The following is a 15,172-nucleotide window of genomic DNA, read 5'->3' as shown; positions in this document are numbered from 1 at the left end:
AATGACTTCTTCGGAGAAGGTGTCAAAAACTGCTTCGGCTTCGATGTCGAAGCCGTCGGCGTCTACGAAGTCGTCGAGGGCTTCGATGACGTCTGTTTCGTGTGTGTCGGGGAATCACCCGATTCTCGAAGAACCTTAGACGATTTGACGACAAGTCGCGATTTGAGCTTCACCCTTACTACTGGATCTTTCCACATAGTTTCTGACTCTCCTGCGTCGTCCAACGGAGCGATCAGAGTCTGGCTCTTTTGAGGTTTCTTTGAGGGGGTTGAGGTCACATTCTCAAAGAACTTCATCTGCTTTCTAAATTCATCCCATTTCCTTGGGGAATCCGACTTAGTCGGACATTTTACCAATTCATTAGAAGTATCAGAGGAGGGAGATCTAGGTCTCCTCTTCATCTTCTTTGAAGAAGACAAGGAACATCTCGATCTACTACCCTAATCATCAAGCTTGCTATTTCTCCAAGCAGATGCAACTGCTGCCAAACAGGCAAGAAGCTAGGTTTAGATCTACTGAGGCTGTGGCTGCAAAAGGACAAATGGGTAACAGCCGGAAAAAACAGATGGCCAATTAAGAGATATTGAACCCTTACCCCTAGCTCGTGTACGGACCTCTGGTGAAAGGCTTTTAGGACGTCATGATAATCTGCAAGTGTCCTCAGAAAGGCTCAAATTTCCCCAAGGCTAGCCACTCAAAGACCGAAAAGTGCAGTGAGGGTTCAAAGGGCATGGATGCTCTTCTCAAATTGCCACTGTGAGGACACAGGAGTCAGAAGATTTAGCCCTCCAAACCTCTAGATAGAAATACCCCTCGCCCCACCAGAGTAGAATGGGGCAAACAACCCCACCAACCTGGGCTCACCAGCACTTCCCGAGGAGTCCTGGGAGAACCTATTAGGGTTCTAGCATGCCCGTTTCTCACAAGCAAGCAGTGGCATCTGTCCTCTGCTACTGCAAGAACTTCTGGAGGAGGCTTGGAGAGCACAGTCACTGATTTAACAGTTTGTGCCCCTGGCTACTTCCTTAAAACTAAATGCATAAAACGCTCACACCCAAAGCATTAGAGCGATATAGGAACTAAGACAAGACAAAGACCAGATTACAACATGCAAAGTTCTAATTTTTAAATAGGACACATAGAGAAATCTTCAGAACTTTACGAAAGTTACTGAAGTTAAAATATGATCTTGATGCCAGAGGTAGTATGTTGCAAATTCTAGTGCTTTTCACTGCAACATGCCTCCCTCCAGCATAATTCAGCTCAAATTTAGAACAAATGATCATTGAGAAATATCAGCATGAATGGGTTCATTTGAGTAGAGGGTCAGTCTGTGAGCCAATTAAGATGGGGCTTTCCCATAAATAAACGTATGGAGCAAGGTAGCAAATTGAACATTTTTGGCAGAGACCAGTTACCAATGAAGAAGTCTCCAAACTAGAAAATATGAGAAATCGAGAATGTTCACAAGTATTATGGCAGTGTTATTCTGCAACACCTGTAGCTTGAGGCAAAGGAATTTATGAAGGCCCAAGTATAGAGAGGTACAATATTCAAATTTGGCATCAATAATGGCTTGCGCAATGACAGTCAAGTGATCCCTAGTAGGATCAGATTTTTTTGTTGATTTTTTTTTTTAAATCAGTCAGAGGAAGTGGTTTGGACTCGCCGTCTGATTTAGCAGAGCTGAAGAAGTCAGTGCTGAATCAAAGTAGAGAACCTAACTAGTTAACTTTAAGTGTGGTCCTGAGAACACAGGAATCCAATTGAAAAGGAGAAGGCAAGAGAGGAGTATCTATGTGGATGGATGATTAGCAATTCAGATTTATCAGTATAAAGGCTAAGCCAAACCTAAATCCGAGCCAAAATTAACTAAGACATGATTATCCACAGAATGGCAAACAGATATGCAAATGTTAAGCTATCATCAGCCCAAACATTGAAATCCAATGTCCAGCCTAGTGCTCAAGTCATGAAATGGTAAAACATGTTTTTTAAAACAGTAAGGAGTCCCTCATTAATGAGTGCCTGGGGGACTCCAAACTTGGTATCCACACATTAAGTGAAAATACCATTGAGATTAAGCAAAAAGGACAAAGGTAAATGAAAAAAACAGCAGAGGGTTGAACGAAAACCCTAGCAACCATAGTTGGTTCGTGAAGAACTTTGTGATCCAAGGTTTCAAATGCTATAGACAAATAAAACACCAATAAATAGCAATGCAGGCTCAGTGCTATGTGGAGGGCGAAATCCAGACTGGTGCTGACCAAGCAGATTGCAAAACTAATGGCTTGCAATTGTGGGACTACCCTCTTTTTCCAGAATGTTCTTAAAGAAACTAAAAATTCACAATGGCATAATAATTAGTTATATATAGGGAGTCCGCTAAAAAAGGCCACTGTACGAGTTACGGGCTGACTTCCCCTTTTTACATGGCACCTCATACACTTAACTGGTCTTAAACTCTTTACGTTCGGGATCCTCTGGTCTTGACATGGACTTAAATCTCAACCTTAGGGAGGATCATAGGGATTTCCTTTTTGGGATTCCCGACATCATGGCTCAGGCAGCTCTTGCCCAAGTGTAGGCCCCAGACTAGTATCTAGCCTTAGAAAGGATCCTTGGGGATGCCCCTAGCAAGCTAGGAGTCAATAGTGTCTCTACGAACCTGAGCAAACCGTGGCAAGGAGTCGCTAGGCGGGGTGCCTTTGGAGCAGGATGGTTACTTACCTGCAATCTTTTTTTGATCAAGGACATTTTGAAGATACTGCAGAGGCTGCCTAGAATAAAATCACACACCTCGGAAGAGTCGTTGGACCAGCAGCAGTGCCAATGGTGGAGAGGCTCCAAACAGAGGGATAGCGAGCATGTCTGGCAAGAAACCCTACAAGTCAACCACCAGAAGAAAACAAATCAGTTTACCCGGCAAAGGAGAAAACTGCATGGCACCAAGAAATTAAGTGGGTAAAGCAAGCAAGGTAAAGGGATGACAAAATCACACAGCTGGAGGCTGCAGTCCAGCCAACACAGAGAAAGAAACATGTGGCGTAAGGCCAGAAAAGAACAGTTTCATGCGTGCCCAGGTGTGCTTCATCACTGCATGTTAATAGTGCAAGGAGTTTCTGCTGGAAAATGTCTTGTCCAGTCCACTCATGGACAGGAGGTTTCAAGGATATGGATGGAGGAAGGGAGACGAAACTTGATTTGGGCGAGTAAAAATATATTTTAAACCCAACATCGTTTTGCACTCCATACTTCTTTCCACCTTGCACAGCAAATGTCAATTTAAAGAAAGATGTTTAGATTAGGGATTTATTTAGGTCAGGCAGCATTAGATCGTATCAGTGGAGCTGTGTGGCTGGAAGCAACGTTGATGGCAACAAAGAGGTGGGGGAGACTCCCAGGTAAACATTTCCTGTGTTTTGTTGAGACCATTTGGCTGTTTAAGGGAGTGAAATGGACTTGTACACTGCTCATCTGTACTGCTGTCACCAAGGCGAGTGGATGGCTGCCAAGCAGGGGAAGAAACTGACTGCAATTACAGTTCTGCCAGGAAGGACTGGGAAGACCCCTTTGTGCAACTATCTAACCCACTGCACCAATGCAGCATTTAATCACAAGGAGCGTGCACAAGCCTGTAATTTGCAGGAGCACTGACAGTGCCTCTAGGTGACTCACCTACGAAAAGGATCCAGTCAGGAAGTGCCCAATGCCAGGGTTTGCAGAAGAGCATTCCAGGCGTATTCACTTCGAATATAGCTGTTAGCTTACCCATCAGGATTAGAACTCACCATTCCAAAAAATGGATGACGGGAAGACCTTGAGTGGCAGAGGAACAACCTGTAGCAGTGGTAGGTTTATAAATAAAAACGCACCTCGGGGAATATCGAGAGTCCTGAAAAAGTCTTGTATCAAGCATCCAAACTCATGCCGACTGCATTCCCCCTGCAGAAGTCTACCCCAGTAACTAGACAAGGACAGATGAAATAAAGACTATGTCCAAGTAAGAACTTTAAAAGATGGAAATGTTTCTCAGGAAGTACAATTTTACTTGGGACAATGAGAAAAAGTAAAGAAGAAGGCAAAATCTCAGAGAAATTGATTTGTTCAAGAGGAAACCATTTTAGTTTGAGGTGCGGAGAGAAAAGTCCATATTTTTGTACCAAAGGGTCCCTGTATCCAATCTCCACCCATTACTTTCCCTGCCATTTTTTTTTAAAGTAATATAGCTGCAATTTGCCTGGGATCACACAATGTCGGATATGGGAAAAGTGGGATTAGAACCAGTGATATTATGCCAACAAAATAAAAAGCGGTGACTGAATTTGCCCCCCGCCCCCGCTCTCACCCCATCCCAATGACAAATAATTCTCAACTGTTGATGGGTTTTTGAATGCGAAACCTAGGGCTGTAGCATGTTGTGCCAATGGGTCTGAACAACCAACTTTTCTTGGTGGCTATCTCCAGGATAAAATACTCAAAATGTATTGAAAAACCGAAGCGACTTCGACATTTGGAAACCTGGGCTGACACGCCGACACATTTAATTCAGAGTTGCTGTTCTAAAGTTGTAAAAATGGACAGAGACCAAGGCAAAGAAAGTTTGGGCAAAGTAGCTCAATGACAACCTTTGCAGCATGGGGCACACTGCTTCCTCCATCATAGCACGTGGCATCAAGGGCAGAACATAGGAATCGACGGTTCATTTACATAAAATCTTGTAAAACTCGCAGTCATCTAGGCTCAACTGGATTACAGATGTAGCTCTACCAACACATCAAGAACGATATACATTTTTCCCTCCCCAACCTGCACATCCCCTGGCTACAACCCTCTTTATCCAGTCTCTCAATAGCTTTACCACTATAGCCTTAATACGGTCCTACTTGTACACATATTATCAAATCCCATTAGTGCATCCACTATTGCGCAGCACCCTGTTCCTTCCAGAATGGTTTTATATAGCGCTTAGCTAGCACATACACTGCCATTGCTGAAAGATTACTAAATTTCGGCTGAGAGGTTAGTGATGTGCCCAAGGATACATAATTATGGGGATGCTGGCAAAACAGAATTTGAATACCAATCTTGACTGATAATCTGCAATTTATCCACTCAATATGCTTTCACTCTTTTTTTGGCTCAAAGTGCGTTATATTTCCGTTTGTTTCGTTTCTGAGCTCCTTTTGCATTTGGCAGAAGAGAAACAAGGTGGTGACATTTTCTCCAGGCTGCACTATTTTGGTACTATTTTTGTCAGGAGGTCAACCTGAGGTTCCAAAATGAGCAACCTAGCTAAGAGATCACTTCAGATCAATTATCTCATTTTCCCAGTCTCCCCTCCCCCATTCCCTTTTACTATTTTATTCTCAGAGACGCCCTTTCCTTTCCGTCTCCCTCCACTCTGTACACATTGTCAGGCAACTGTATGGAGGGAAAGTGGCCATACGCCTGGGGCACGTGAATGTGAGGCAATGCAATTTCTTTGCTCATGTGTGCTACTAGGGGTGGGGGAAGTGCCCGAGGTGGTGAGCAGAGGGTGGGAGTTAGGACCGTTTGGTGTGGATGTAAAATGAGGAAATACCTATCGGGAGGGGGTGAAGTGTTGCATTATGTCAGAGGTGGGATGGACATGGGTGGCAATCTGAGACTGCTAATGATGGGGAGGACGGGCTTGCAGAAGAACTACATTTGGAAAGAATGGACAGAGATGGAAAGCTCGAGCAATATAAAGTCTGAATTATTTGTCATTTTTGCTAATCCTGCATCAGATCATTACGGCTAGTCCAGTCTAGTAGTTCCTCAATCTCATAAAAAAAGTAATGATTGCTAAGACATTGCTGTGTCTCGTTTTGGCCAATCTTTGTCTGTTGACTTTTATAATAAATTCCCTACCTACTCATCAGTATTGCGAACCGTGCCTGATCAAGCCAATCATGCCTGCTTTCGTTGTTACGGATCTCGTCTCCTGGGCAATACTGCAGTTTCTGGATGATGGCCTTATTAATCTAATTTGATAGTGATTCTTACTGATCCTGTATGAAGCTTTTACTGCGCTGTGCAGTGTTCCCCGTTTTACAGACAGGAATTACTTTTGAAGATATTTACTTCAAAGAAAATCCTTTAAAAAAAACTGGTGGGATAAGTAATCAAAAGGAGTGGGAAGCGGCTTGGGGTAGGGGTACAGCATATGGAAAAGGGGGTCTTTTAGAGTTTTTTTTTATAGAAGGAATTACTCCCAAGTCATTTCCGGGTAAAACTACATGGAACACTGTGCAAGGCAGCTAAGTATTATTGACCAACGCACTTCAGAAAAATGCACTTCAAATGCAGAAGAGACTCTCAAACTGCTTTAAAAATTTCATGCCTGCTCAGTGGCCCGATACGTGATTTTCAAGAGGGCAATATTTCAGCGATTCGTGATTTGTCTGATATTTCAGAGAATATTTTGCAGGACTGAGACAGTGGTCACAGCCATAGTAAACTCTTATTTAAGAGTTAGTATTTTACATACGTGCATACATTTAAGTAATCTTAACTGAGGCAATTGCAGAATCACCACATGTACAAATCAATTCTCGTCCAAATGTGTTATTTACCAGCAAGCAAAGGGGACAGCATCCTTCTAGACCTCAGACTAGCAAGTTGTACCCGAATTCTACTGAACTTAAAGCAGAACCCACATGTGTAAAAAACGTAAAGATCTCATGGAAAGTTAAGACCAGTCTAGCACTAAAAGTAATTAAGGGGAACGTGGACTCACCAGACCAATTTAAAAAAAATAAAAAAAACACGACATTACTATCAATTGGGAAGACTGATTGGAGAATATTTTCTCTGAAATGATGGTGAAAAATTCGACTACTGGTCTATAGTGCCCAAAACACAGGGCTTGAAAGACATTTTGATATGAAAAGTAATTGAAGCTGTAAGCTTAAAATTAACCAAGTGTGCAATGCCCATGGGGGGGATAAGATGCAAGAAAAGAAAATTGTTGGTGGCAAAATAAAAGCATGCTAGTTCAGTGGCTGACCAATCAGAACTGCATTCCAAGTATGCACAATTTTAACATTAAACACTTGTCACATACTCATTCCTTTAGCCCAGCTTGTGTGCAAAAAAGTCATTACCTACAGGGAATTCAGAACTGCAATATGTAGAATTACCATTTTCAGAAAACGATAGTTTATGCATTTCTTTAAATACACAAAACACACACAGTACCTATTGTTGGGATGGTCGTAACAATCTCGCCCAACTTAAGTTTGTACAGAATGGTGGTCTTTCCTGCTGCGTCCAGCCCCACCATTAGAATTCTCATCTCCTTCTTGCCAAAGAGGCCTTTAAACAGGTTTGCAAAAATATTCCCCATTGTAGAGTTTCAACAGACCTGTTGAGAAGCAAAACAGTTAAAAGCATTAAGTGTCAAACCTTTGCATGCTACAAAAACAAGTGTAAAGAAATAACGTGCACACCATAAGAAGAAAAACGACTACACCATTACTATTCATTTAAGGACAGCTTGCTCTTTTTTCCAGGTATAACAGAATTTCGGCCATTGACAATTTAGCCTTCTTGTGAAATTACACACACATTTATGCACGGAATAGCGTATGACAAAACCCATACTAACCGCAACTGTCTTGACATAGAACCATACACTCAGTATTCTTTGCAAGTAGCTTACAAACTACACATTTGAACATGTAAGCACTACCTACATGGTAATAAAAAGCAACAGTGTGCATATTACGAATCCCAGATAAACGTGTTGCCCCATTACGCGTGCATCCTGCTCCCAGGAATTTCGGATTACCATATGTCCCTCTTGTACTCACCATATGCTCCCTCTTGCTTTCCATTGATGTGCAACACTATTAGTTTACCTTGTTCAATTAACTGTTTACCCTTTATTTGCTCCAAGGTGCTCTTGATGGTTTGCCCCACTGTAATACCTCATTAAAGGAATGGTTTGGTCAAAAAATGCTATTGCCCCTACAGGTCGGCCATGTGTTTTTAAGCCTAAGTCGCTCGATTTTGGAAAAATTTCCCATGGACCTTACCCGAGTTTTCATCCATTAAACGCAGGCGAAAACAGGCACCAGGGAGCTGCCATTTTGTGATAATCCTATCATTTCCCCCATCGCCCTGGCTGATCAGCTTTTGCGGCACTTAATCATATCCCCGCCCCTGAGCCTGTCATCAGCAGACGCGTACCGCCCATTTCACAAAGCCAAAGCACGTCTCGTGTCAACATTTGCTGCGCTTCAGCTAATGACGTGTTGCCATGGAAATGGCAGGACGCCTCTTTCCTCAATAAGTATAAACAGACCGTTTCACAACACACAGCAGCAGATTTTCGATTCCATTCCTCTCTTTGTGTTACTTTGAGTATTCTGTGACTCGTTTCTGTGCTCTGGTCAGCTACCTTCGTTGCTTGTAGCCCATGTGGACAGATACCAGTACCACCGCTATCAATTATTTTAGTTTGTGCAACACACAATGGATACAATAATGCCCTACATGCACGAGCCCGAGTATACTGAGGAGGAACTACTGGAAAGGGAAACACGCGAAAACGATGAGGCTTCGGACAGCAGTTGGCAGGACGAATCAACGGATGAAGACCCTGTACCTAGTCGCATGGACGGTGTTTCCACCTGGTGCACATGCAATCGGTGCGAGCTAATGCCGACCGAGGAGGGGAACTGCTGCTGCTGTGAAAACTCGGGATGCGTGGCCTACATTTCGGAAGGCGAGCCATGACCGCAATGCATCACCGAGCTGCCAGACTTCAGGGCAGCCTGCCTCACACGGTCCGTGTTGAGGATAAGGATGGTGCTTATGCACAAACTTTGCGCAACTGTTCGTCCTTGTAATCCGAGTAACGAGTAAGTATACTCTGCTTGTGATGCCACTACTATTTCATGGTCTTCTACTATATCCAAAATTACATCTACATATTGTAACGCATGAAAGTCGTTCAATAGTGTGCAGTGTGATAGCATTTGTCTGAGCAGAATGCCATTAGTTACAAGAATTGTCATTGACAACAAACGTTTATTAAAATTATCTTGGTCATTTAAAAACAGTGTGTTTCATTCCTTTTCACAGGTGGCACAGGCTGATGGCCTATCGTTCCTTTACATGGTGGCTTCACGGGAGGCTTGGACACCGCGTTCGAAGAGTGATACCCGCCTGTGCCGTTCGTGCCATAAGAGAAACATTCCCGAGTGACAGCGGTCAGTACAGGGGATTTTCCCTCGCTGTGCTGCAACCTGAACTCTACAATGTGTAAACTTTTGTATTTTTGTGTCATCAAAATAAGCTACAAAATAAAACACCACATATATTTTAACAACGGTTGTTTCGATTTTTTAAATCAATCAAGTGTGTCTCCATGCAAGGATGGACGTCAGACACCTGTGCTCGGAATGGGTGAAGTTCAGGTCGCTGTGAAGCGGGGTGGTCACTACCTAAGCTAACCAAATATATTATCAAAAATGCATGCACTAAATAACACTTGTTCAAAGTCTTTCAGTCGGTTATGTCTCTATAAAGGTCACACATATATCAATACTATCAATGAACATTGGATTAGACAGGCCTTAGGTCTAGGGTCTTGACCACTATAATACAGTGTTTGAAGTGTGGGTCTGTGCTCACAAGAATCTCCGATATGTGGCATTTGTTATTGATAGGCAACGATATACTGCAGTAGGGGTCTAATGTTAGTTGGGGATCTGCTAGGTGGCCATCATGGCGTGGTCAGTGGTCTGGCACATGAAGAGAATACCTTGCAGGGACACAGGGTCAGAATGGCAGTTACTTTCCACTGGCGAGGGTGCGTGGGCAAGGACACGTTTGTGGAGATGAACGAGCCATGTGCATGGTTCAAGCCGGTTCACATGCAGGACCGGGATCTCAGAGAGTGATGTGTTACATTTATTATCTGTTGCAAATACCTCTGGAGTTTTCCAGTCAGAGTGGGAACGAGGCTGTGGGCCATGTGCTCTGTGCGCTGTACTATCGCAGTGAGGCCTGGTCACCAAAATGGAGTGGAAAAGGGGTACAAAAATGGATGCCCGTGTCCTTTAACATCACATAAGTGCAAGGGACGGGCGCAAACGGCCAAGGTGCAAAACAGCATGTACACTTCAAAAGGTATCCCACGCCCAGGGGCCATCGCTCACATGGCCTCCTCAGACCCAGAGTCTCCAGGCAGGCCGCCCCCCCTGCAATCCACATAAGTGTCTCCATTCAGCAGTCTTCCTGTGCCTTATCTGCACGCCCCAGGCCCATCCATCCCACCCCCTCTATCAAAGGCGGTACGCACCCGGGGATGAGCGCTGGCATGGGGGGCTGTGACAGGCGCAAACGGCCAAGGTGCCAAACAGCATGTAAACTTCAAAAGGTATCCCACGACCAGGGGCCATCGCTCACATGGCCTCCTCAGACCCTGTGTCTACAGGCAGGCCGCCCCCCCTGCAATAAACATAATACCACGACATACACACACGTCATTCATTCACAAACACACCCCTGTTTCTAATACTTTATAAACCACTTGATATGTCTCATTAGAACATCTTTGTGCTTTGCAAGTCAACTCCTGAACCTTCTACCTGAGCAGCATTGAGATCTATGATAATCTGCTTGTCGCCGTGCTATGTGACCGTTTCGAGCAAACTCGTCAGTGTGCTACCTGTGGCCATCTACCTGTTCTCCTGCAACATACTGCTCGGCCTGCTGAATCCAACTGTTTCTTGGTCAAGGTAAGGCCATGTATCCTAGTCATATTTCGGTCATTTTTACATTTCAATCTATTTGCTATTACAGTACCCAATAGAGCTATGGTCATTGGTCTCATTGCTATTGACTTGAGTTTCAATTGTTATGCTATCAATAGATCTATTTATTTTCATCTGTGTCAATTGTCATCGAATTGCATCCTTCGGAGGTCCAGTCTATAATGTAAGCATGGTTCCTTTTCGTGCAAGACAAAACAGAAATTTCTGTAACTTATGCAAATACTAAGCCGCACATGATGAACTGGTATAGTTCCGGCGACCAAAACAAACCTTGCATTGAGCATGGTATGGTTCATTTACTATGACATTTTTATTCATCAAGGTTTTATAATAATCTTGATATTTACTTTTCAGAATTTTCAACAATGCCTGCCTGTTCGATTAGCGGTTGCCCTTCGAAGACCCATGTATTCCCGAAAACTGTTGATCGAATAAGAATGGGTCAGACATTGCGGATACCCACTGGATGAGCTGGAAAGTAGAGTCCAACAAGTCTTTGAGGACAAGAGGGGTGATCGATACCGCATCTGCAGCCAGCACTTTCCCTTGAACATGTACACCACATCTTGGGTAACAACGAAGAACAAACGGCGATCGACACAAAAATTGCTCGCAAATGCTATTCCCACTCTATTCATCCACAATCCGCCACTGGTGAGTTAAGTGTCCTTTTTTAGCTTTAGGCCTTGCAGTAGTGTGTAGGTAGCCGAATAGATTCATTGATATTTTAGGTGTTGTTTCCAATTTGTAATACTTTCGACATAGATATGAGTGTATAGCTTTTTGAATAATGACATTTATCAATATATTATTTTTAGATTTCATAACCCACAAATGAAATCTACATATGGTCACAGGGAACTGTGCTATATTGCGCATTAATCAAGTATTCTGTCTCCTTACATGGCAATTTTAAATATTGGCATTTCATTATCAAGCAAGAATTTACCTTTACAACTTCTTGACTATCCCTTGAATCTGAAGCAAGAACATTCTACTTCCGTCACGTGCTCGCAGTCATCAACCACTTCTAGCGCGTATCAGGTAATCCTACTTGGCTATTCCGCTACAGACTTGTTTTATGCATGTCAAGTAATAGTTTGTATGTATCGTGTGATTATTTTACCAATTGTTTGGTTAGTGCTTTCCAATTGATATACACCTTAGTTGTCGTTCCCTGGTGTTTGTTTTCAGTTATAATTAGTGTTATCCATACTAATGCAAGTACTGTCTTTCAGGGAGATGCTGAAGCGTCCACCACATTGACAACAGCCATAGATGTTCATCAGCAGCCCGAGGTATGGATACGGACAGCTCAACTGACCGTGATCATCAGGACTGGAACACTTGTCGTTTGTTTCTTCTACACCATGTTTCATTTGTGGTTAGCCGTTGATATGTACCTGTGGGGTCGACCCCAAGCATGTGTTGTGTTTTCAATATTGTAATCCTTACTAATGCAAATACTATGTTTCAGGCTGTTGAATCGTCAACCCACGCACTTGATGCAGAGCCTGACATTCAAGTAATTCCGGTTGAAGCGGGACCATGCGGATACGAATCGGCGCAACAGCTTTCGGAAGTGCGCACCACATTGACAACAGCCCTAGATAGTCTTCAGCAGCATTAAGTATGGATACGGACAGCTCCATCGAGCGTGATCATATAACGTGATTCCATTTGCTATACTTTCTTCCCTATTAACCAAGTACTGTGTTTCAGGGAGATGGAGCTTCCACTACAATCACAAGATCACATTTAGATGATGCAGATGTAAAGACATTGGAGAAATAAGTCGATTAAATCTGATCATTTTTAAATATTCCTCGATTCCTTTAGATAATGCAACATTTGTGGTTATCTCTTTATATGTACCTGTGCCGTCGACCCCAAGTGTGTGTTATGTTTACGATATTGAAAACCATACTAACGCAAGTACTGTGTTTCAGGGAGTTGCTGATGCCTCCTCTTCAATACAATCATTCGTGGCAGTCCATGTAGAGCCAGAGGTATGTACACTGACATCTCCATCGAACTAGGTCATCAGAGCTCGAATACTTGTTGTTTGATTGTTCCACACAATGTTTAAATCGTGTTTGTGTGTTAGTCCTCACGTGCGTTTTACGCTAACAATATTTTGATACACAGTAATGAAAATACTATGTTTCAGGGAGTCGATGGAGCCTCATTCCGTGCCGTCTATGCGGATACAAAAAATATAGTCGGTGCAGCGCAAGAGGAAGGGGAGACATGCGGATAAGTATCAGAGCAACAGCGTGCAGATGTTGAAGATCGAGTCAAAAAAGTTGTAAAGAAAAGAAACCAAAATAAGGTTAGTTACAAACAGTTCATAACTTTAGACATTTTTTTGTGCTGGGACTATTTTATGTTTTTTTTTTTTTCCAGTCAATTGTACTATACTTTATCTTGTGTTTAAACTGAACATCCCTTTTCCAATCTGTCCTCTAGTTACCCGTGGGTCTATTAACTATACATACACAGACAGTGAAGCGAATGAGAGATGTTGCTTGCCAGACCATTTACACTATGGAGGCTATGGAGGAACTATTAATTCAGACGCGGCGTGTTGAGACTCGGGATGCTCATGTCCAATGGCCAGAACATGAAATTAATGTGTACGGAGAATCCTGCAAAGTTGTATTGGACCATTGCTACAGTACGACCGCACCGCCGCAACAACATGATACTGGAAGTATTGAAGATAGCTATGAAGTAGTCGCAGATCAAGTCACAATCTACACCCGCCAAAAAATTGGCACCAAAAAAGCTGTCGACATTGTGTTCTCCCATCAATGTTGAAGTAACAGATGTTGAAATGACAGAATGAACCAGCAGCAGCATTCACCGACGCATCAGAACTTGATAGCAGCGATATTTCTTTCAAATGTGGTGATATGTCCTCAACGTCACAGGCCGAATTAACTTTGACGCAGGATGACAGTCTAATGAAAGAGGGCAAATGACAATGCATTACTTACCGTAAAAGCATTTCTGATGGTTGTATCTGCTTAGATTCACATGCTGTGCATAGGTCCGACATCCAGTGGTCACTGCGGAGTATTGCATTTTGTTTTTCGTAGTCGAAAAAGGGGACGTCGACAAGGCGTGTCTGTAACACTATCCCTATAGTGACGTGCGTTGTACCCACAATCCCTCACGCGTTGAGGTCCCTCTGTTCGTATTTTTCTGCCCTGAGAGAGCCTTCTTTCTAGACGTGAGTGAGTACAGAAAAGAGAGAAATAAAGAAAAGGATGTCTATGTTCGTTCCATCCGAGCGGGGAGGAAGGGTGGGCGCATGTGAATCTAAGCAGATACAACCATCAGAAATGCTTTTACGGTAAGTAATGCATTGTCTTCTGATGTTTGTTAATCTGCTTAGAATCACATGCTGTGCATAGACTAGCGAGCAGTACCCGGAGTTGGCGGTGGGCTATGAGAAGGAACAGTAGAGAAATGATGTCTTAAAATACTGCCTGTCCCACCTGGGAGTCAGATCTAGAGTGTGCATCTAGACAGTAGTGTTTTGTAAAGGTGTGCACAGAACTCCAGGTAGCTGCTTTGCAGATGGACTCAAGGGGAACATTTGCAATGAACGCTATGGAAGCCCCAGTGCCTCGAGTGGAATGTGCTCTTGGCTTGAAGGGTAGTTCTCTCTTAGCAAGAGTGTAACAGAGTGATGCATTGAACAATCCATCTAGATATAGTGGACTTTGAAACTGCATCTCCTTCTCTTCCTGCTGCCACAGAGACAAAGAACTGATTAGTCTTTCTCAGTGGTCTGGTTCTTTCCATGTAGAACAGGACAGCTCTGCGTACATCTAGTGTATGCAGCCTTTTTTCTCCCAAGCTGGAAGGGTTTTGAAAGAACGTTGGTAGTTCTATTGACTGGTTTACATGAAATTTTGAGATGAATTTTGGTGCAAACCTTGGGTGTGTGCGTAGAACCACCTTATCCTTGTGAACTGTTACGAAGGGGTCTAGTACAGAAAGAGCCCGTGGTTCACTTACTCTCCTAATGGAGGTGATAGCTATTAGGAAAGCAGTGTCAAGAGTGAGGTCTTTAAGAGTTGCCTTGTGCATGGGTTCGAAAGGAGGGCCCATGAGTCTAGAAAGTACCACATTTAAGTCCCACCCGGGAGCTGGGTTAGCTATCGGAGGGTGTATTCTCTTTACCCCCTCCATGAAGGCCTTGATAACTGGTATCTTCCACCACAACACTTAAGTTGGGAAGTGGTGTATGCAGAAAGTGCCGCTAGGTGGACTTTAATGGAATTGAACACTAGACCTGAATCCAATAAATGGGTCAAGTACAGAACAATGTTAGTGGGAGAGCAGTCAAC

At 43.3% G+C, this 15,172-nt stretch overlaps 1 protein-coding gene across 3 annotated transcripts in view; it reads right to left on the bottom strand.

Moving 5' to 3' along the window:
- LOC138521376 (ADP-ribosylation factor 1-like) overlaps positions 1-15,172 on the bottom strand; it is a 234,865-nt gene that overhangs the window by 94,364 nt on the left and 125,329 nt on the right. For all 3 annotated transcript variants that reach the window (XM_069634166.1, XM_069634164.1, XM_069634165.1), the window contains one exon: positions 7,225-7,390. In XM_069634166.1, coding sequence (XP_069490267.1) covers positions 7,225-7,372 — 148 coding nt within the window. In that variant the 5' untranslated portion in view covers positions 7,373-7,390. The remainder of the gene's footprint in view (positions 1-7,224; positions 7,391-15,172) is intronic.

The sequence above is a fragment of the Ambystoma mexicanum genome, chromosome 13 (assembly GCF_040938575.1).
Source record: "Ambystoma mexicanum isolate Mex_15411 chromosome 13, UKY_AmexF1_1, whole genome shotgun sequence".
NCBI classification, from domain to species: domain Eukaryota; kingdom Metazoa; phylum Chordata; class Amphibia; order Caudata; family Ambystomatidae; genus Ambystoma; species Ambystoma mexicanum.
This window is presented reverse-complemented; position numbering and strand designations above follow the sequence as displayed.